This window comes from Polyodon spathula, chromosome 52 (assembly GCF_017654505.1).
Source record: "Polyodon spathula isolate WHYD16114869_AA chromosome 52, ASM1765450v1, whole genome shotgun sequence".
Lineage (NCBI taxonomy): Eukaryota > Metazoa > Chordata > Actinopteri > Acipenseriformes > Polyodontidae > Polyodon > Polyodon spathula.
In genome coordinates, this window is record NC_054585.1 from 1,914,769 (window position 1) to 1,939,460 (window position 24,692).

The 24,692-nt window shown below is 36.0% G+C and overlaps 1 protein-coding gene across 3 annotated transcripts in view; it reads right to left on the reverse strand.

The window, feature by feature from the left end:
* Positions 1–24,692, reverse strand: part of LOC121307082 (rab GTPase-activating protein 1-like) — a 113,439-nt gene that overhangs the window by 78,215 nt on the left and 10,532 nt on the right. For 2 of the 3 annotated variants that reach the window (XM_041239196.1, XM_041239197.1), the window contains 12 exons: positions 22,134–22,334; positions 17,938–17,967; positions 17,344–17,587; positions 14,975–15,182; positions 14,241–14,415; positions 10,486–10,643; positions 9,005–9,115; positions 8,068–8,134; positions 6,537–6,639; positions 5,821–5,990; positions 4,122–4,296; positions 3,214–3,307 (listed from right to left, as the gene is read on the reverse strand). In XM_041239196.1, coding sequence (XP_041095130.1) covers positions 3,214–3,307; positions 4,122–4,296; positions 5,821–5,990; positions 6,537–6,639; positions 8,068–8,134; positions 9,005–9,115; positions 10,486–10,643; positions 14,241–14,415; positions 14,975–15,182; positions 17,344–17,587; positions 17,938–17,967; positions 22,134–22,283 — 1,685 coding nt within the window. In that variant the 5' untranslated portion in view covers positions 22,284–22,334. The remainder of the gene's footprint in view (positions 1–3,213; positions 3,308–4,121; positions 4,297–5,820; positions 5,991–6,536; positions 6,640–8,067; positions 8,135–9,004; positions 9,116–10,485; positions 10,644–14,240; positions 14,416–14,974; positions 15,183–17,343; positions 17,588–17,937; positions 17,968–22,133; positions 22,335–24,692) is intronic. The other variant, XM_041239198.1, reaches the window with a different exon arrangement.

Genomic DNA, 24,692 nt, shown 5'->3' on the forward strand with positions numbered 1-24,692 from the left:
AAAGGGAATACACTTATTAACTTCAAAGCAAACAAATGTGAATTACAGTACATCTTCCATTGTACTCAGAATAAGCCAGTGATGTAGGCTAAACCATGTCTATCAATTTACATGTCCAAAACAAATGTCCAATGTCTCAAAAATGTCTGTGTTACCTTTTACACAAGATACAATGGATAACACTGTATCAAAATCTTGAGCTTTTTTGTCTGTTATGTTATGGTCTCATTTCAGGCAAGTCCTGAATTTTTCTTGTCGAGTGTCAACTCCATGAACGCTGTGTAAATGGACGGTATATCATAGTAATTAGTGTAATGTTAAGTAAAAATTACATGTAACACATTTAGTAAATGTATGTGTGTGTTACGAACTACAGTACCAACTCAACGTTTTATACTGCATCCTTTCATAAAAAAAGACCTTGTTGATAAACCTGTGTGTTTACATCCCCCACCTGTGGCTCGAGCTGTAGGGACACAAGCGACCTCTCTTTTTACAACTTGTTTCCCCCTGACAGCTATACTTCCTGCAGCACCACTTTGTTACAGGTCAGAAAGCATAACACAAATAAAAAAAATAAAATAAAAAAATGAGATTGTTTCAAATCCCTTTAATCCCACCTCAAATCAAAAAGCTAGACTGCCTTTCAGTGCACTCTTATCTAAGGCTTGATGGTCGGATTTAAAAAAAATAAAAATAGAAACAGGAAAACTGGGATTAGATTGATTACACTCCCAAACAGAAAGCATGTGAAGCGTACAAATAAGCCTGACAAAAAAGTAACAGCGCAAAATGACAGCTGTAATGTTATTTTTAGATTCCCTTTTATTAAACGTGTTTGCTTTTTAATTCATTACAACTAAGCATTAATGAAAAAAATGCAATGAGAATAAAAGAAACAAATCTGAAATGAATGTATGGTTAGCATAACAATAATAATTAATCTGTTTTGACTTTCTCTGCAATTCTTTGGACAAAGTGATTTAAACTAAAGAATACGTTGCCATAAGTAAACATGCAAAAAAACGACATTACAATTTAAATTATTCATATCATATCAGGTCATTTTTTATTTTTAAGGCATGCAATGACTTTATTCAGTGGGAAGCTCTAATGCAGCAACTGTTTCACTGAAAAGATGAAGCAAAATATAATACAGTCAATTTATTTCCACCATGCGGAAAGCAGAAATAGCAATCAATGAGTTACAGTATGGTCCTATAACCATCCAGTAATGAAAAGACCTTGCAGACACTGCCACGTCGAATGTGCTGTCCAGGGTGTCGTTACACCCTATTGACTCTGTTATGGAAAGTGATAATGCCTGTTTGTCGAACCCCAGAAACAATCTTGTTTCAGGTACTACAAAGTCTTTACATTTTAACAGGAAATCAGAGTGACATAAAACTGAAAGCCTTGTAGCTCCAGATACAATTGCAGCATTTTATGAATTGTGTCAGCTTTATTAAACCTAAAAAAATATATAATTAACAGCTATAGTAAAACGAATCACAAGGAAGTCATTCAGTATCTTTGGAAAAATATCATGCAGTACGCCTCACATGAACTACAGCCGTGGGCAGAGCAAAACGTAATTAATTTTAAGGCCTGTAAGAAACTTGAAGCAAAAAAACTAAGCATCTCCTGTGGTGCTTGTGAGTATTAACCCAGTACGTCACCTTCCACCCTAAAGAATATAAGAATAAACGATCCTACTGTTTGTCACAAAGCTAAGGTACAGTATATGCCCTGGTGAGACCACACTTCAGAACCTTTCACACTGACACACCTGACCGGGTTCCAACCGGGGTCACAATCCCTTGTAGTGCAAAATCACGTACATGGGTTGTACCGGCGTTGACCCAGGTTACAGCGACCCACTTCATGTGTGTAAAGGTTTCACTTCCGCAAGGAACATTTCTGTTTAGCCAGATTTTTTGTTGACTGAGACACAGTATTAGCCAGATTGCAGCAGGGATGAAGAAGCATTTGCTCTAATCAACATTTATGCCAAAGGTTCAATCCAGAGAAGCTTGGGTGCTTACGGAGCATTGACACGAATATTGTGTACATGTTCTGTCAACCAGGCCAACCTGCTTTATTAAAAGCAGTGTGAAATCACGCAACCGACCCGCATGACAGCGGGTAGAGTATGCCAGTGTGAAAAGGGCTTTCGAGTACCGTGCCTAGTTCTGATCACCACAGTACAGTAACAAATGGTCACTGTAGTCTGGGAAATAGTCCAATGAAGTCCAGACTAATCCAAATTCTTACAGGAATGAGCTGTGAAAACAGACTGAAATAACTGAATCTATTTAGACTAGAAAATGAAGAATTAGGGAAGGATTTAAGTCTTTAAAATCTTAAAAGGAGTTAACAGTTAACCTTAACCAACACTTTAAGCAATTAACCAACTACTGCCCATAAATTAACCTATTACAATTTTTAATCAAGTGATCTCTCTCTCTCTCTCTCTCTCTCTCTCTCTCTCAGCAACCATAACAAAAAACGATATTATAAATCTTACACATACTTCCGTTAGCTAATTGGGTCTCAAATGTGCTATTTACAAGAAGCACATGTTACAGCACAGATGTATTTTAGTTTTAGACATACATGTTGTTATACTTTCATTTCAGCAGTGTCTTCTGGGTCACAGCATGTTTCATGGGAAGCTACTGGTTGGTTTATGACAGGAAAGAAGCCACTGGGGTGGCTTGCAAACAGACATTTCTTTAACCAAGTGTTGTACCTCTTCGTGTTTTAAACTAAAAATACAAGTTTGCTACAACATGTGTTTCTTTCAAAACTGTACTTTTGAGAATTACATAACCAATTGTCAGTTTTTCATCAAGTATATGGAGAACTACAAAGCGGTATGCAATTCAATATGTTAACGTAATATTATTCAGAACGTTTCATTCGACTTTATAAAGCAACATTTGCTGATTATAGCTGTACACAACCTGTAAGAGTTATGGAATGATCTTGTTCATAAAATCTGTTAAAGCTTTGTGAATATGGCATATATCTGATACATTCTTCAACCAGTCTGCAGTTAAATGAAGTAAAGCTCCACCACACCAACAGAAGAAATCAGGAGTGAAGAAGACTGAGGGCTACACAGTGGTAACAAACAGTGGAGCGTAACTGACCTCATCCGCACTCTGTCCTTCAATATATTACAAAGATAACCAGCTCTGGACCACTCACCATTTTGACAGCAGGTCCCCCCACGTTTCAAGTATCTTCTCCGCACACTCCTTTGACACGTCTCCAGAACCACTCAGTAAAGGTTCATCGTTATCTATATAAAGACAGCAACAGAGGAAAGCAGGGTGACTGGAGAGCCACTGACATCTCAGCTTGGGGAGGCCATGTCAATGGCAAAATGTCAAACTCTAGCTGCCTAACTGCCACTCAAGGAGCCCTGTTTATCTCAATGCAGTTGTGGCCTAATGACTCTGTAAGCATTAGACTGTGTACGTTTATATTATGAAATTTTTTTTTTAGCCATATAGTCAAATATTTTCATACAACAAGGACAATCCTGTCAAAATAACAGATTACAAAAAATACTGCAGTTCCAGTGCATGAGAAATGACAACCGTTTTGTACAAGCAGACTTCATCAGAAGATGTGACTTGTTATATTACAGTGTTTTTCTTTACACATACTTCATGTGTGACAGTCAATTCAGGTTATTTATTTTATCAGGGTAAGAACCTGTTGAGGCTCATTTACAAAGAAGTTCAAGAAGACTGCATTTATTACTGTATATAGATATTGTCTCTCAAAATATCTGTAATCCTAGTCTATACTTCATGCTTAATTTAATCCTGCAGTAAATTACAGCTGGTTTTAGACAAGGCATATACTGAAGACAGGTTTACCAAGGACTTACAGCAGTGCAATTCGCAACATTTTATTGTAAAAAGAAAAAAAAGAAATGTTTTAAACTAGCAACAAAACAAAAAAAACTAAACCTGAAAAAAGACACTTGCTGTTTAAAAAAAAAAAAAAAAAAAAAAAAAAACTCTGTGCTCTTTTTAAGAAATGAGTCCATATCAAGATTCTCAACTATATAACCTGTTGCTAGAAAGTGGTTTTGGACTGGCTACCTTCCTCTTCATCATCATCGGGCGGGGAAGGGATCATGGAGCTCTGGGAGCCAGACTGGCTCAGCCGGATAGAAGGACTGGCTGTTGTTTTTTTCCGCTCCCTTTCTGTATCACTCTCTAAGCTCACAACTTCATACAGAGTGTCGGTGTTGCTCTTCCTGTCCTTCCGTTCCATCTGCACAAAAAAAGGAATTAGAGGGGATTTCATTAAAAGCTCTGCAGAGGGGTGTAACATTCGTATCGTAATAGTGTATCGTTTGTATCGCCATACCAGACAAAACTCACAACATAGCTAACTATTTATCACCAAATGGTTCTTGAATGAAGTATAAGTGTTTTATAGTTGGTATGAATACATACTCCCCTATCTCATTACATTTTTATCTTAAAACGGTCCATCATTAAATGATCATTTGATCTTACTATGCACCATACAGGTAGCCAATCATGACAATCACATGTATCACGATACATATCGTGATATGCACTGTATCAGTGTTTTAAGCAACAACTATTCTGATTCCAGCTCAGTCTTTTCGTCTAAATTACTTAATCCAAATTGGACTACGTTAGTTCATTTTGTTGTGTGTATGTGGGAAAGGACATTTGCATGACATGCATGGGTAAACACCATGTGGAACACAGATATGTCTGTTTCCACATGCACGCAAGTTCCATTATCAAACAGGATCAAGAATGTGATATAAAAGAACCTCCAAGTTCCATTATCAAACAGGACCTAGAATGTGATATCAAAGAACCTACAAGATCTATTCGCAAACATGATCTAGAATGTACTGTCTGCTCCAGAGAGTAGTTATGCTCTGAGAGTACAGGTGGTGATCAAAAAGGATTGTAAAAGTTCCAATTTAAAAGTACTAATCTTGAATCCAAGCAATATGTGATACAAACTGATATTCTAATGGCAGACCAAGGGACCCCATATTAATCCACTCCTACAGCCAAGAGATAGAGTTTTTCTGCTCTCAAAAAGAATGAAATCCTTATCTATTACAATAATTTATGACAGCATTTACAGTGGAGATCATTATTAAACAAGTTATTTATTGAAAATGCTATTCTTATCCTGCCACCATATATGCTTAAACTATATTTCATTTTTAATCGTGTAACTAAACACATCAGAAAACCACACACCAACAGAATTCATGAATCCTAGCTATCAGTCATACACACAAATGGATGCTTTATAAAAGGCTGACGTTCTCAGAAATTCAATGAGTCTGCCTAAATAGCAAAGGCTTTGTCTTGGAACATGCAACTTTAGAAACAAATCACATTCTTATCGCAGTTTTAACTGAGGATTTTGCTTTTAAAAAGTATAAAATGTGCATTTCTAAAATTGTTATAATATACCAATAATTAATTTTTCTCTTATACTACAAATGTTTTTTTTTACCAGTGTACTAAACCAAAAGATATTTGATAGAAAAAATAACCCAGTGATAATGTTTTAGGTGTTTTAATGCATACTTTAAAAAACAGACTTTACACTCGTGTCAATCAAATACAGTCCAAAATATTGTATTCTGCCAATCACCAATTTATAGTAAAACTCAATTAACAAGGAGTGGCTTTGGGGACACCAGGAGCATGAAAAAAGATGATGCTAAATTTGATGGAAATTTTGCCTTTCAGCATGTAACATCCAAATTTACTGCATCAAGATATTATTCACCTGTTTTAGTTTTAGGTAGAAGGTTTCAGTGTAACTTCTCTTGCTGAAAGGCCAGAACATTCGCTCATTAGGGGAGCACACCCGCACTTTGGTCTCCAAGAGAAATCGGACAGGCTCTTCCAACTCCGTGATAACCAGATCAACTGCTGTCGTCATGTAAATCATTTTATCTGGGCGGAAACAAAGCAATATTCAAATCCCAATAATAACACAAAAGAAAACTATGGCTACTGAGCGCACCCCTTAAACTCTACTGCAAAATCTATTCTCCCCTTTCATCTAGCGTGGCTGCCAAAGGTGGCAAAGGACGATGGTTGGAGGAGATTTAACAAAGATCCTTTTTACTTTCTGGACATTAACCCATATATAGTCTGGATTTTATCAGTGCTTGTAGGTGTTATATCCAGATTACATCTCTTACTCATAGTTCAGAGTACTGCAGTAGGTTAAATCATGAATAATCTTTGCTAAGGAAGAAATAGCACTTTGAGAGTATCCAGGATAAAAAAAGGACTACAAGATGCCACTATAGCTAAATATCATGGTAACAGGTGCAACCTTGGATAAATGAACTTAATTTACTTTGGAACAAATGTAAACTATTACAGGCCTTTCAAACATATAGTTCATATTTATACATTCAGAAATTGGCACTAAATTGGTGATCAAAATTGAAAATATTAACAGTGTCTGGTCAAACTAGTTCAAGACTCTACCTTTTGGTGTTTCTTCATTAACTGCTTGGAACTGTGGTGTGTTAGGATTCCACCTCCCTGTGATGACATAAGACTTCCCATCTGAGCTTTTACCCATTGATTCCTTTAGGATAATCACAGAAGTAGTACAACATTAATAGATTCATACTCAAATTTAGATAAATAATGGATGGGAAAATGCTAATTTCCTAATGTATGTTTACAAAGAGTGCAAGAGAAAGTACACTCAACTGGATTAGAGGTAGCCACTGAACACTATCATAAGTACTTAAATCTAAATAAAAAAACTTAAGACATACGTAATCTGTTTATACAAAACCTGTTGTGGTTTAACCGTTCAGTGTAGTTGCTACCATTGGCGCCCGCAGCAAACGCACGTTGCTCACTGTGCGTACCTTTGGTTTCATCTGCATAAGTGTGGACTCGCATGTAATCTTGTTGATTGGTTGAAGCAATTTAAGCTTATAGAATGAATACTGTTTATTTAGTGGCAGTAATGAGCAAACAGAAGGCGGCGCATTTGGTTGAAGCCTTCAAAAAGAGCAAAAATCTCCTTTCTGATGATCCAGACTGTCACGCTAAAGAATCAAGAAGTGCAGTTAACATTTTTATTGACGGGTGAAATACAATTCAAAAGTTGCTACAGTATGGCCACTGTTTTGTCATTTCAAATATTTTCACAAAACAAACATTAAAACTTTAAAGCTACAGTGTGCAGTGCAAAAGCACATCATGAAAAACCACATTTGTAGGCGAAAAACGCTAGAATAAAAGTCACTACATTTAAAAAACATAGAAGCACATGACATTTTCGGTCCACTAAAATAAATGGCTTTACATAATCTCTAAGTAAGAAATTTAAGTGTCCAGTGTGAAACCACAACACTAAATAATAAATTAACATAGCATCCAATGTAACACTATAGCATTAAAATGTTCAATACAGTCGAATTCCACGTCTTTGTCATCTGAACCTTCATCATTGATGATGCAGCAATTGTCTGAATCATTAATGCACAGAACAACTACTTCTAGGTAGTTTTTTCTATTCACGTGAGCAGAGATATTTCCCCTCAGGCATTATTTGCACATGGTTATTAAAAACCAGAAATGAATGGTGAAAATTTTACTTCCAGCTAAAAGTTGGGGGGGTCAATCGTTCAAACCAGGGCGTTTACTCAGCAGAATCCGGTGTTTAACCATTTGAAGTATATATGTGCCACTTGGAATACAATAAATAAAAACAATACTTACAAATTCAGGTAGAGTAATAGTCATGCTCAACTTATACCAAAACAGTGACTCTAGCAATATCACACAATGCTTTTTGGCTACCAATTATTTTGCCATTTAGGTATAAAAGTGCAAGCTGGGCAGACAATGACTGGCTGGAAGAGCCAGGAAGCACGGTTGAATTATAATTATTTTTTTTATTTCATTACTTGGTCGTTTTTATTTCATCTGTGACAAAAGCCTCAGACATGTCTAAAATTTATACAGAGCTCTAAAGACAAACTGTGTAGCTCCTCACCAGATCCAGCAAATGCATGTCACTGTTGCGTACATCTTTGCCAGGACTGAGGAGAAGTCCAAAGCACCTACAGAAAACACAAACACATATTTAAAACTTTACAATATGTTTTACAACAGGCAGGACTGCTAATATGCTGCACCATATTCAGTGAAGAACATACACATGCTAGTGTACTAAATGTTGTTTTACATACAACAACAATGCAGAGGTGTAATAATAGGATCAGACTCTATGAAGAGTGACACACAAGCAAGGCTAGAAATGTTCATTCCTATAACCCTGTATGACAGGACAGCCCTGCATGTGTAAATAGTGTGTGCATGTGTGTATGGTTTTGAGGTTGGGGTTAAATAAAAATTGATTCACTTTGAATGCAAGTTGGCAGGGATGGAGTTAAATAGGTAATTCAGTGCCAACTGGGGAGTGGTCACATGTACATAAGGGTAGCTGAATTCTTTGGTGGAGGTGTGTGTGCTTGCGTTCTTATTAAATAAACCGGACAGTGAAGGCAAATGCCCAGCCTACCAGCAATTGTTATTTAGTTTGAACCTTTTATTTTGGCCCCTGTGCTGTGTTTATTTTGATTCTGTGTGTTCTGTGTAACACAAGTGTGCATCAGTGCTTTAAACTACAGCTTTGTCTCTGCATCTAACCAGCTTTGGCCGTGACAACCCTGTCACACCCTGGTACAGGGATATATTTAAACAACCCTATTAAAAAGGTACACTTTTTTTTTTTTTTAAATACAAAATTGTTGTAAATCTTGTGTGAGGATCAGCATAGTTTACCTTTACACACTATCCATTTAATTTCTCCTAGCTGTATAATGTAAAAAATGTCATGCCTTCTCCATAAGGATAACAGATGCAACCAATAATATGTTCAAGTACAAGCATTGTAATGCTACCGCAAATTGGAAGTGCTGTGGTAGTACCTTTCTATTGCAAGTTCCTTATTTGATGTTTGCTGAACATAAATGACGATTTTCTTGTCCATTCCTGGACGGAGCTTGAAGCTCTGTTTATCTTTGTCTTTTAAGACTGCACTGTTGAAACAAAACGACAAACAATAGATTAACCACTTACATTCTGCACAAGTCTCTAGCATCAAAGAACAGTACACTGAAACTACCCTTAACAGTTCTGGAGAAACCTATTGATTTCACCTAATGCTTTCAGTATACCTTCAACTGTAACGTCCAACTACTGGACAACCTGAAGCAATCAGAAAATGATGGACCTTTTTTGGGTCATATACAGTATGAGTAGGCCAGCTCTGGACTTTTACATTAGTCTAAAATAAGGTTTGTAAAATCCTATCCCAGTTGGCAATGAAGCCTTAGAGGCCAATGGCACATTTATGCATATTGTGGAACTACAGGTGTTTTAACTGCACTATTAGCACTGCCTATGTAATCATTTATTTTAAGCTAGCTAAAATATTGATTAGATTTTAATTTTGATGAAACTTCCACTTTTAAAAAGATGCATTTATTTATGATGAAACTTACATGGCTACTTTTCAGACAGCATTTAATTTGCTTAAATAATAATTTAGTTTTCATTGACATTTATAATTGACATATACTTGCAGCAATAGCCATTTAGTCGAATCTTCAGGTTGCATTTGTAAACACAGCCTTCAATAAAACATCAAGAGCAGTGAATAATCATGCAGTCTGAATCAAACATCTTCATGGTGTCCTCCAGACATGACCCATGAAATCCAGAAAGAAAATGCACACATGTACATTATGCTAAACATGCACGCTGAGGTAGAGGGAGAAGCAGGACTAAAACAGTGATGATGGGATAATGGAAAGCAGGTCTCCCGTGGGGAAGAGTAACACACAGTTAGAAAAAGAGACAAGAAACAGGTCTTTCTGCACATTCCTCTTAGCGCTGCAGAAGCAAAGGCTCAAAACATTCTGGTTAACATGCAGATGACAAATGTACATTTGTCAAAACACTGTTCAAGATCAAAACACAGGATCTAGACTGCTCTGTTAACACTTCCTTCCTTGCTTTTTATTTGACATCTTTGTTCCTGTTAAGTGGTCTAGTTCTATGTATATGTTTAACAAAGGCAAAAATAAGGTCTAAAAATAGGATTATTAAAAAAGTCATCCATAACTATAAAAACACAAAAAGTGGTATATTTAAAAAAACTAGAAGAAACTTTAATGCAAAGGGATCCGCAAGACATTGAGAAAGACATACTGCAGTCGTAAATGTTGTGTTTTAAATACTGTATAACACCATTAAATGGCTTAATACTGGCAACTTTTTCAAAAAGATGTGCATTTTTATTCTTTCTAGGTTAATAAGAATTTAAGGGTTTGCAGCTCTGTTATATCCATGTGCAGAAACACCAACATATACAGTACAAGTGTAAGTAGTGCTTTAGGGCTCAAACCTGAAAGAACCTCTCCCATCATCTTCCTTGATTTCTAAAGACACAGCGAAGGTGAAAACATCGCTGTCCGGAGTCAGTGGGGGTGGAATTGCCGAAAGCGCAGTTTTATTTGCAGAACGACGAAAGGCTGTGGCAAAACTGTACAAGATCCGGCTAACCTGGAGGAAATAAGCAAGAGGATTTGCATGTTAAATATAATGTTCCATACATGGATGTGCAAAAAAATAGATTAGATTTAGGTACCCACTGGCATTGTGTGCAGGGTTGGCTGATTTAAATCGCGATTTAAATCACTTGACTAAAAAAAACAAAAACAACAATTGATTTACATATTTTTTTCATATCTTTTATTGCCTATTTTACATAGTTTAAGGAATATAAATGAAATCATATATTTGTATTACTACTAGTATGTCTGAAATTGTTTGTACTGTCTGAAGAGATGTTTGTAAAAAGGGCTTATAAAAAAGTGTACTAGGCTTAGGTTAGTAGAGACTCATTTTCTCTGCAAGTAACAGCCTCTCTCTGATAATGTACCAGTTATACCTGAAATTATGCACTACATATATATATATATATACACACACACACACACGACTGATGCAGGATGTATCATTCTGAGTGTAAAAAAACAAGACTGTGCTGCTGCAATACCTAGTTAAGTGAAGAAGAGGATTTAAAGAACAAAAAAGGCAGCTACAGGAGGTTGAATGCATTTGTACTGTGGGCTCAGCTTTGAGGTGCTGGAATAGTTTGTTTCTTTTGTAGAAACATTTTCATACTAACTTTTGTACTTGAAAATATTCATTTAAAAATTTAATTGATGCCTATGATGAATACGTTTTTGTGACTAATTAGCTATTAACATTTACAATAGAGTACTTTGGTATATGTTTTAATATTAACTAAATCAAGTTATTAATCAAACTCATAAGTCATGTTACATACCGGTAATTGATTTATTAAAATGGAGACACTGCTATTTTATTGATTACTGGCTCTTTCAGTCATCTTAAAATAATTCTAGAATATGTTTTGTTGGAAAATAATAATATAAAAACCTTTTCTGACCGATTCAAATTTCGCTGCAGGTGGATTTATTTTCATAGTTTTCCTTTGGTTAAGTGGCACAGCTGTGCTCCGATATTTTTTTTTTGGGGGGGGGGGGGGGGGGGTTGGTGTTGAAAGCCAACTGAATGTGATTTGGCAAGTTGTCTTTCATTGCAGAGTAGTGGCACAAAATGTAACTTCTGCAAGGCTCTCATTTCCCTCTTTATTGTGCGCATTCATCTTTTTTTGTGCATGACAGTTAAGTGTGAGAGGTAACGGCTGGACGTTTTAGTTACACAGGGTTCAGAAATTAGGATTTAAGTTCTGTTTTTGTGCATATCATACTGGTTTTACGCAAACTGATACCTACTCAGGTACTTATGAATGGAAACAATGAGACATGCACTTCTTTCTTGTTTGATGACCAAGAAAAATAACTGAATTTCTAAAATTTTTTACAGAGGTGCCTAATTTAAAGGTTTTTGCTAAAAACGTCTTTAGTTTTTGCAATTTATTTTATTTACTAAAATGAAAGTGTTCATTCATTTTCTTTTTTTTTAATTTTCACTCAGTGCATTCTTTATGCGATTTCCATCTCTCACAATGGCATTGTGTGATACTAACGGAAGACAGCAAAAAAGGCAGCTACTGCTTTGTCAGAAAGCAGCAGAAAAAGCTATAAAAACTACCTTGCAACGGTTTATTTTTCTAATCCCAGCAGATTAGATGGTGCCTACATGGCCAGAGAAATAACCTTGCTTGCTTGTCTCTTACCTGATGTGAACTCTCTGTTTCAGCGCCTGATGATTCAGAAAGACCTGAACAGAGGATTCCTTAACACCCAAATTGAACTGCAAGCACTGCTTACAATTCCAAAGTTGTACAGCTCTTTTCAGTTTCCCCCCCTTAAATTAATATAAAAAAACGAGTGACTGGTGAAGGTTCAGCAACCTCAAGAGATCTCAGAGTGTAGTGTCAGAATCTGCGACAGTGAAATCAGTGGACTCGGGACTTTGAGAGACCTGACCTGCTGCTGCGACTCTGAACTGTCACATGGCACAAAAAACAAGCCATGCATGTTTGTCGGTTTCAGTCAGAAATGCTGCAGAACAGTAGTGGTATGAACAGATTCAGAACAATAACGTTGCTGTTCATGACATTTTAATTAGTGAAAAAAGGCTACACCTAATTGTCCATTACAAGCTGCACTCTGATCATAAGACCTTTCCTCGAATATTAATAAAGCTGCCTTGTGATTAGGTTCTATGTGTCAGTATTTTCAATCTGGTGGGAGTCATATAAAATGTAAAGTTAAATATATTGGTGAAACTAGCAAATCAGTAGCCACCAGATTTGCACAACATAAATCGGACCGCCAGCCAGGGAGTCAATACCCACTCCAGTGTCTTACACTTAAACACGACCACTATTTCAAACTGGACACATAGATATCTGTTTTATATGCAACCAACAGGCTCAATAAAATAAAGACCAAAGAACAATAAGCAACAGCACAACTAACAACATATAGCTTATGCAGAATTAACAAAATAACACCACTATACCAGAAATTGACCACTTATGATCTCACAATAATTATGATCGTCCCCCACATGCCTGTCTTCGTATTTGTTATGTTATTTCTCTATTTATTTTCTTTCCTCAAAGACCTGAAGAAGCTGTCTCTTCTTTTATGTTTCGTTCTTTGCTTGTTTCCATTTCCATTTCACAATTTGATCAAAATAATTTGCTCAAAAGACAGAAATAACCTTTAATTTCATTCTCTGATAATTTGTCAATGCTCAAAATCGCAAAGTGGTTATTTTTTTCTGTGATAGACTGAATCCTCACTGAGTGTAACATTATATATATATATCCCCATTTGAGCTTGAAAAAGACTTCTAGTCAAAATGTTTGTCATTAAATAAGATGGAAAGCACTACCAACGGAACTGTTTTTATATCAAATATTTATCTTTACCCAGACTGTATATATGTGAATATACAGTAATATTTTATTGTCAGTACACATTTGGAAATATCCTGGTATAGAAATGACACTACCTAAATTGAATATGTACAGCAGTAAAAAAAAAAAAAAAATTGAACGCTGAAATAATTGTCAAAAGTCATTAAAAAGGCACTAAAATAAAAAAAAATAAAAAAAAAAAAAAAAATGTAATAAGCTTCTAGGATTGTAGCCAGTGCTGAAAGCAATGTAGTGCGTGGTTGTGTTTACAATGTATTATAAATACAAAATTAGAAGAAAACCCGGCAGTGCAATATTTAGGTATTTTATATACACAGCCCTAGTGCATACCTTAACCCGGATGTCCTCTCGAAATTGAAAACTACTGTATACCTGACACAACTGGCAAACTTTTCAGCTATCATCAATTATGTCTGTTCACTGACAAAAGCATCACCTTCAGCGTTTGTCTGTCCCATGTATAAAATACTATTTAGGCTTAGTTCTTACTGAGCAAAACTATTCTAATTGTTTATGCAACTGAGTTGATGAGCCTCAACACTGGAGACAACAGCAGCATCGCATCACAAGGTAAACACAAATAGGATTACGTTTATCAGCACTGTAAAACATGAAATGTTAGCATTAAGACCGACTGTCCTCGAAGTTGTGATTGTGATGCAATACAATTGTGACATTTTATTTTGTTCTTCTAAAATCAGTTTGGATGTACTTACCGCTTCATGGATTTCACATCGGAAGACGTGAATTCGGAAGATGTCTGCATTGTAGTGGCTTTCAGTAAAAGCAAAGCAGTCCCATTCTAGGGTCCCATCGTGCCCTCTCACACAGAAAAGAATCTTGTATATGGGATAGTTTGCTATTTCTGTATTTGTTTGGGGATCTAATAACCTGTAGACGAAAATAATATTTGTTCAAAAGGTGAAAACTTATTCTTCCATGACAAATCAGACAGATTTCAATAAAACCTTTGACCAAACTTTTTATAGCGAGTATCATATTGATGCACCATCTCAAGGTAAATACATCCACCACAGACTAAATCAGGGCAACATTTCTGATGCAGTTACTGCTACTGCCAGACTTGACATTCATTTCTCAAAAATACCATATGCTGTGCGACTCAAACTGACAAAAAATACGTACACTGTTGGCAATAAATTGCATGTCAGTTCAGCCTGCCACTCTGCGTAGGTTAGCTCATATGCAGCCCTTTCAGATCTCCTCTTGTCAATCTACTTTGCCAGACAAGGTCATACATTTTTACCTAAAGTAACATTTTCCAAGAACATACTTCACGTTCCTTATGCGGCTGCTGTATAAATGACTACATTCTCAACATCAACAGTCTACTCATACTGTTTCAAACGGTGCAATTATAGTTCACAGGTATAGTAAAAGACAAGGGGTTGCTATAAATTTGATTTTCAGACTCATAGCCGGTTCTTACCTTACAGTTCCCTCCGAGACGTTGGGCACGGACAGAGTCACATCTAAAGGCCCCTGACACTGGCTTCGCAAAATGGAGATCATCCGCAGGGCCTCCACTTCACTGCGAGGTGCATTAACCGAAGCACAGCCCAGGTAAGTCAGCTTGCTGAACACAACACTGTCCTCGTCTGGAACCGGGGTTGTGGGATTAGATTCTGAAGAATCATCTGCATCCAAAACGTACAAGTTAACCAATGCACTGAAACAACAACAACATAACATAAGAGTGGAAAATAATATTTGGATGTTTTACTTTAAACAAATTTCAATACATATATAAATAATGGCAAATATGAACTGCCCTTTGAGTCAGAGATCAGAAAATGATTGCCCCCAAGGGAGGGCAATAATGACTGACAGGGATTATACTGCCCGAAGCCAAAGAGGTCCTAGAGGTCAGTATTGCCTTCCCAAGGGGTAATCATTTTCTGATACATTGGTGCACGCAGCAATATGTATGTTACGCACTCTGCGTACCACTGGTTTGAAAAAAAATTAGGCTTCATAAGTGCGATCGGTTGAAGCAGTTATCTGCATTATCTGAATTCTGCTGCTTTTCCACAACTGAGCACGGAAAGTGCATATTTATAAAATGTTATCAGTTTCTCATATTAAAATAAATAATAGCTCTCCTAATCATTAACACTGAATTGCCAAGTTGTCTTATTATTGTTGATATTTTATTTTTAACTGCCTTTTTTGTACAGCTGGACAATACTAGTAGAGTTGAACTGATATTTTCAACAAAATTATTTTATTGTTATACATTTATATATACAACTTACTGCAATCTCAATTGTGTTTCTTCTTTGATCCTTTTAGTTTATTAACTAAATATTTTAAAATGCAATTCTTCTTCTTCTTCTTCTTCTTCTTCTTCTTCTTATTATGTTGTTGTTGTTAAGGACTACAGAGTCACCATCTTCATTATTGATATTATTAAAATCTGTGTTATGCGCAGGTCACCACTTACCATGGATTATTATTTACTTGTATTTAGTTTTTCCTTTTAAAAAAGTCTGGTGAACTTTTCAGAAAATGCTTTATAAATATGGCTCAATCTTCATAACTATGTATGTGCCTGGTAATGTTTGGATGTGTCACACAGAATACAAACGTGTTGTTGGCTTTGTATTACAACGTATAGAATAGTAGGACCTCGATGATATTTTTGTTTGTTTGGCGAACCTCCACAATACTTCACTTCATGTGTACGTAAAGACATTCTTCTTGTCACGGATTTGTGCCACAGAATAAACTTGCGTGACCGCGCCATCTCTGTATCCTTGATATGAAGCCCCAGCACATTTAATTTTTGGTGGTGGGAGCTGGAATGCACTTTGGTCATTACAAACCCAGGCATGAAAAATTTTAATTATGTTGATTTATAAACTAAAATCCTAAGATCCATTTAAATACCTTTACACAGTACTATAGAATATAATCACCTTATTAAAAAAAAGAGTATTTGCTGATGTTAAACACTAATATTAAAAATGTTAGTTCTACAGCAGAATAAACTATTTAAAAAATAATAATTAAACAAAGCAAGAGTTACAGCCTACAGTTGAACACGGACACTGCAGCTTTAACACAGTCTCTTTTAGCATCATTAGGAATTCCATTGTAAATAACTTCCAACCATGTTCCAGGTCAGACAGCAGCCTGCAGCTTTCCAAGAAGCCAGCTTTGCTCTTGCAAGGCAGGCAATTTTCTACAATTTGATACTGCTGTCTTGACATCTTTCCAAACTCCTGATGGTTTTGACCCTGGCCAAAAGCAAAACTTTTTATAAACAACGAAGGAACCATTAGTCTATCATTATATTTACAGCAGCAGCTTGTTACATTTCTTTCCTAAATATATTTTTTTTTTCTCATTTGTTTCTGTTCATTTGTCAGATGCACAAAAATTGAATGTCAAATTTAGTGTTCCACAAACCAGTAGCGCAGCACGGAAACCTGGACTAGATGACACAGTTGGAAATTAAGTGCAGATAGACTTCAGACAGATAATAGGAGACACTTCTTTACACAGAGAGTGGTGAGGGTGTGGAATGGGTTACCTTGCCATGTTGATACTGAATCATCATGATCCTTTAAGACCTAACTTGACAAGGTTTTAAGATCAGTTCCTAGGAACCATACAAACATTGATGAGCCGAATGTCCTCCTCTTGTTCGCAAATATTATTTTGTGCCTGTAACCACCCACTTTTATAACCATGTTAAATCCTTGTAATCTAGTGTCTCCAAAAGAGGGACAGTTAGCAAGTCTGTATTTAATTAAGGCATGATGGAAGGAGGGCCTGCTGATTTCATCCACTCACCATCCTGTGAAGGTTTGACAGGCAGGACCATGTCAAGTTTCGGTAGGGTGGCCATCGGGCTGGGACAGACTTGTGTCGGGGCAACAGAGATGGGCACATTATGAGTGGGTGCCACCTCCTTCTCCACTGCTGCTAGCCCTTCCTCCCCATGATCCCCGCTGCCTGCCTGGTCTGCAACCGAGGGATCCATCAGCACATCCTCCAGCTCCTTCTGCAGCTCCTGCTCACTCCCGTTCCCCACGATCTGCACACAGACCAGCACACACCACCAGCTGCCGTTTAGAGCACTCTAATCCAACTCTTGACAGCGGGACTTGGGCCTGAACTTATTTCAGTTCTGTTATGCACTGGTACAGCAATTGGTTTATATATTTACATTGCATGTTCCTGTAGCCAGACCAAATAACTGTAAAGTACAGCAAAGAGGTAGTTACATGTTGAGCTAGCTGGCTCTCATTGCGAAATAAATGTCTGCCAAGTATTTATTTAAGCAAGTAAATTGTGGAAACCTATAAAGCAAGGAGCACTCCTCTACGTTATTGCAAATAATGGGAAGCAGGACAAACAGACAATATATATAAAAATTAAACTGACCTTAAAGCTGACACCTTCTTCAGTAAAAACCTGCGTAATAAACACCACATTTAGTTTACTTATATACTTTTTGTTCTCTCCACAGGTATTTATTTCCTAAAGAGAGCATACCTGTTAAATTGTATGTTTAAAAAACATCCCCTCTCAAGTTCTGTAGTATGATGTATACAATGAGAGATTTTCAAAAACAAATTGCTGTCAATATTAAAGGAATACTTCACATAATCAAAATGTTCCTAATACTTTCCTAAATCTAATCTCTGTGTCAGGAGTTTACAGAGCTACTTTATATCCTCCAAATATGTCTTACATTTCTTTCACTATTTTATGGTGTTAGCCAATTCTGATTGCTTCTGGGTTTGGTTACTATTCACTAAATCTGCCTATACCTGGTTTTCAGTATTTCATTAATCTCTGTCAATCCTGTCCCCATCTCACTACAGGACACAACTTTAGTTGAAGAGACACAACTGGAGATAAAGACTTTAAAGGCTTTGCGGGAAAAACAGAAAAAAATTGTTCAGGATTCTATGCTGGGAACTTTATTGCTTCAGTATTGTCTAAACTACAGCTCCAAATATAATATTGCAACGTATACAGTGTGCTCGTTTGTAATTAAACCAGGTTAAAAAAGAAAATGAGCCTGGGTGACATGTATATTATTCTACAGTACACACAGACTGAATGCTAACTATTATATTGCATTCTTGAACAAATGAAAATAATTAAACTTCTTAGCAAGAGCTAAAAAAAAAAAAAAAAAGTTACTTATGCAGTAACACACAATAAGTATATGGAACATAACCTTTGATGGAACACACTGCTGTAATGGTTGCAGTAACCTGTCTATTTCAGTATTATGTATGCTCCAATACCTCCAATCACTTTAAATCATTAACTCTTTTGAGTGCAGGCCATAACAAGTACTTGAATCTTATCAGTTTATGAATACAACATACTTAATGTACTTTGAGATGAATAATCCAGAAGGATCATTGGATCTGTAAATATTATTCTAAACCGTTCTATTTGAGTGCAATACAACAAAGTACTGTATGTCAGTAGCATATATTCCCTATGAGATCCCTATGACCTAAAACCACTCTATGTAGAAGCAAAAATGTAAGACAATCAGACTACAGTAATATAATCTCAATAACTAAAGAATGTCCTAACCAAGTTTCATCACAGTTGGGGAAGTGTTTTTTTCAACATATATGTAAAATATAGAGTTCATCTCCATATTACCCAGTCAGAGATAATAAAATCTATTTCCAGGGTTTCAAATAGTAGAGCTCTTCATCTATATTTGGACCAGTACAAAAATAAAATAATAATCATAATATATAAATAACTTGTCTAAAGATTATCTGGCCACAGTCCAAGTCATGCATTACTGTACACAAAATAAGCCCATAGATAATTAGCTTTCTGTTAACTCTCAGTGTGGCACCTTTAGTACTCCACTGCAGGACAACCACAAAGAACATATTTGGTAAATAGTGTATACAAGTCTTCAAAACAGAACCTACTTGATTGATTCATTAATTAATCAGCCTCAGATTATTGGCCTATTAGACCGTGTTTTTCTGTACACTGTGACTAACCCCTTTGTGTTTTTTGTTCGTATTTGTAAAAACATGATGAATTTATTCCAATTCAAAACAAGCTGCTCACAGTAATAGTAGGATTGTGTGTTTTGCAGCATTTAAAATACTGAAAAAAGAGGTCTTTAGAAAGAATAAATGAACAAAGAAACAAAGAAGAAAGTCTTGTTTGGTTCACACTGGAATCATGTAATCAAACTGTGCAGACAAGCGCTTAACTGCTAAAGTGTTCTGAACAAGTTTTGACAAAGAACAGAACTTTCAATCTGTTTTAGCAACTTGTAGAGCTCCAATTCAATTTTTTTTTAGACTGAACAAATTAAGCAATATACATTTGACAGAGTGACTAAACTTAATTGAGACAAACAGCGTACATATAAGTACAACTAGAAAACTGTATTTTCCAATGTGGAAATCTTGTTTTGTTAATAGATTAATAGAATGCATTTTTTTTTTAAATCATTTCAAATCTTAGCCTCTAAGAAATTTAAAAAAAAAATTATGTAGCCATTCATTTAATTAGCCTTTTACATGCAGGTCTCTATCCTTGATGGCACTTTGCCAGTCTCGAGGTTCTGCAAAATATAAGATTTGAAATCATTGCAAACTATTACACAGGGTCTGTACTATCCCTTCATTATGCTGAGGATCGTCCATATAGTGCAGGTAGTATAGTTTTGTATGAAATTCATAAGAATAGTGTGTGCAATGATGCCATCTGCTGCAGGAAATAAGCATTGCAGTTACCTGGCAAGTATGGCAGAAAAATAACTAGTGATATTGTAATAATAATAATAATAATAATAATAATAATAATAATAATAATGGAAAATTTCCATTAAATATGTAGCAATTAACAGGTTGATTCCTACATAATGTGTTTTTATAATAAATACTGTCCTACAGTACTTCTATCCTGGGCCATATGACAAGTTGTGGCACAGCAAGGGATACCTTTCATAAGAATGCTACACCTTATTACTTCCCAGAAAGAGAAGTCGAACAACGAGGAGGAACAAGAAACAAATTATCATTAAAAAAAACAGCAGGCAAATAAACAACGATCAAGTGCAAAAAAGTTGAAATAGTAATATTAAAAAAATTAAATTATTGATCACAGGCAAGAAGTGTACAAGCACAAAGGAGAGGTGAGAAAAGCGGCTGTTGTGCAAACAGAGACACAAATACAGTAGGTATCACGAAAAAGCAGGACTGCCCAGAAGTGAGAGTTAATAAAACACATCACAGGCTGGAGAGGAGGGACAACATCCAGAGAAGGGGTGAGTCAACATGCCTTCATTCACACTTCATTACCACCATCATTACCAGGAGGTCAGAATTTGAGAAGGGGTAATTTAGCAGGGTTTAAGAGTTATGTGGAAGTACAATAAGGTTCAGTTAATTATTTTAGGTTCGGAAGCATGCGGAGAACACAGGCTCATAGACAGGAGAGTACAATTTTGCTGTTAAAAGCGAGTTTTGGTAGAAGTATAATTGAAAATTATTTCATTCAATACTGAAGTTGCAACTGATGTAAACCAAACCTGTCAAACCATGGATGAGCTTGAATACCTACTGACTGGCATCATGAAAAACACCTGCTGTGTTCTGGACATATATCTATACTGGTATACACAACAAAGCTATTAATATCAAAGAATGAATATTTACAGTGAATATTTAATAACCCACAGATGCTGTCAAGATACGTACTGTAGATCAGACTGTCCAGTTCTTTGACAAGGTGCAATTGGCACTACTCTTTGTAAATGGAAAGTAAAAATGTTAAACGGTAGTAAACACGTTTGTGTCCTTAAATAAACCTTCTTGGTTTCTTGTCTCTAGTTTTGGAACAAGTAATCTGTTTTCAAAGATCCCGTTGAACAATTGGACTAGATTATTGATGATCTGGTTTTATTTTATTTTTCACCAAAAATAAGCACGTATGCACGTTGAAAAAATGATCTGGTCCGTTGGTTCAGAGACATTGAAGCATGAGTGGCATAGCAACAGTGAGTGTGTAAAGCAACATTGCTCAGCGTGTACAGTACAGTAGCACACCCAGGTCTGGACCTGGAATGACCAGAAAACTAAAGTAAATAAGCAGGAGGGTCAGGGTAGAGTTTTCAGTTGTAAGAGGCGCTGTACAAGATATGCTGAACTGTAAAGTTACATCTACAGTAAGGTACCTTTAATTCAATTTCTGCAGTTACAGTACATGACATTTACTTGACTTACTGTACAGCAGACAGAGCAAAATTAAAGAGTTTCCATGTGCAAAATGTTGGCGATTTCATGAAAACGTTTTTGCATTTCTTCAGTAAAAGCATGTAGTTAAGTTGCTCATTACCTACTGCAGTAGTACCTCATTAACTCAATACATTATATGGTTCCTTTAACTGTGAACTGAGCAACTGAACTGTCACTGTGTTTGTAAACTGTGGCAAAAAGAACAATATTTGCAACAATCCCCATGCGTGCACCTGCTTGTATTGGTGTATTCAGGTCATCCATAGAGAAATGAGGTCCAGTTTACATCAGAAGCAAAACCAGACCAAAATCTCTACTCTACACTTTAAATGCTCTTACCTTCAGTCCTGTTTTTTCATCATCACTACCATTATTTGAAGACGGTGTTTCGTCCCCTTGGTGGCAAACCAAGACAAAATCCTCACTGTTTAGTGTGGAAACCGAGTCTGAAGAAATGCTAATTTTCCCAACTGAGGCCTTGTCATCCATGGCTGCTAAACCAATCGCAGCTCATGAATGAGGTTTAGTTATTAAAAGCACCTAGAAAAAGAAAACCACAAAAACATTTGTATATTGGCTATATGAAATAGCTACCAATGTTAAGGTTAGAATACTGGATTGTCAACCTTATGATTTTTTGTTTTCTTTTTAAAATCTTACAATATCACTTCTAAGAAAGTTTTTGATTTTTTTTTTTTTTTTTTGGCAAATCATCATTTTGCTGTGGGACAGTTCACATATTTAAAATGATTGCTGAATGATTTTCTAGATAGATGACTACACTGACAGAGAATGGCATTAATAGCCCACTATGCAGAGTGGAATGAAATGGGTGTCCAGATTTTTGTAGCATGTCTGTTTGTCACAAAACGTTGTACACGACGTCAGCAAGCTGATCCGTCATGAGCTGCTTGCGAGTTCTGCTTTCCGAGACCGATTTGATGGTTTGCCAATGAAGCCACTGAACTGAGAGACAAGCCCACTGTCAAGACACCTATCATCATGCCCCTTGTGAAGTCAGACATCACTCCGCTTTCCCATGCTTGTTGCTGAATAGTTGCACACAACTCTCACACAGGCTACATAGGTAACGTTACTCAAATCACATACATTTGCAGACTAGGGGGATTTTTCTTATATCTCTGTATTTTATCAACATATTACAATAGACTGGCAGTATACTAAATACACCAAATTGCAAAATGAGTTTTGATTCTGCTCAGGAAGCACTATAGTGTTGTTACTTTTATACAGGATTGCTTCACTTCACATCCAATATCCTAACCTTAAAGTACATAGAGTTAACAAAACAATTCCAGCAGATATTACCTAATACATGCATTCATTATTTATTAAATTTTGCATTTCCAATACGAAAGATGCACACATTATTATGTGTGTATGGCAGGGGGTCCCCCCATAGCAATTTTTTTTTTTTTCAACAAAATCTTTGTACTTATTTCAACACCAGACTGCTACAGAAGTCACAGGATGTATGCCGTCAATGTTGAAAATGTATAATATGGAAAGTAGAGATCTGACAAGACAGTTGCTTGAAAAATACAAATCTATTTATGATATTAGATTTTTGAGACTATAACGCATGTTTAATTAAATATATTTCTCTCAAGATAAAAAATTAAAATCTTTTTTGCTTTTCTGTCGCTTTGTGTTTTGGCTTGTTTTCCCAGTTAACCAATCACTCTCCTATATATAATGCTTTCAGTGTTGACTGAGTTTCAATGTAACCCCTTGAAACAGAAGCAGGATGCATGATTGTAGCACTGAAAGATCTGGAAGGAGTGATCAATGCATTTTCCTCACTAAAATCTTTTAAACAAAATACCTTATAAACTACATGAGCGTCTTTTACAAGATCTATTGTAGGGAAATGCGAGACCTACACAGTGATGGCAATACATATCAGGAAAATGTTACTGGAATTAATTTGTTTTATATATATATATATATATATATATATATATACACACACACACACACACTACAGTACATCACAGTTCACAGTATACGCTATTGCCCACATACAGTACACAATACATTTCTATATTATTGTAAAAAAAGATCACTCCAAATGATAATTAACTTTTATAAGGCCATATGTATCCATACTTGAAGTTACCTTGAAACCTGCTTTTGGGAAAAAATTCCTTTAGGAATGCACTCACATTTAAACAATTCAAAGTTTACAGTAATTCAAAGAGGTTTACTATTCCTTGGTTTTTCTTTAGAAATTAAATTGTCCAGATGGGCAACATTTTTTTTTTTTTTATCATTCATTACAATTAGATTTTGCATATGTCCTGTATATGCTCATATAGCAGCCATTTACAAGAAATTACATTATGTTATCTGACAATTTAAAAAAATGCAATATTAAAAACAGTATACTGTAGTATGTAGGGCTACTGATTTTTTGCCATCGCGGAATCTGAATTTGGCATTGGGAATGGAATTAGGCAATGTTGTCTTAAAGTCGCAACTCCAGTTTTATGATTTATATTTTTATTTTTTTGCACTGCACCCAACCAAGCTGACTCAATTCAACGTGTGACTTCACTCATGTGTCTCTGCTGAAACTCAACATGATGGCTACAAAGAAAATAAAGACGCAAATGTTTCAGCAAAAGACATGAGCTAAAACATTTTCTGATTATCTATATGAAGATGGTAGGATACTATTCTGAAAATGCTGCTGTCATTAAATTTATCATGTACAAGTCAATACCATTAAGATCATATTGCCAGTCTTAAACAAGCAGAGAACAATAAAGCAAAAAAGACTGTAACAAATGCAAAGCACTGCATTCTTCTATGCTGACAAACTCAGTCCTAAGGTACTGCGCTCAAGGCAGAGCTCCCTAAGTAAGCAAGCTAAAT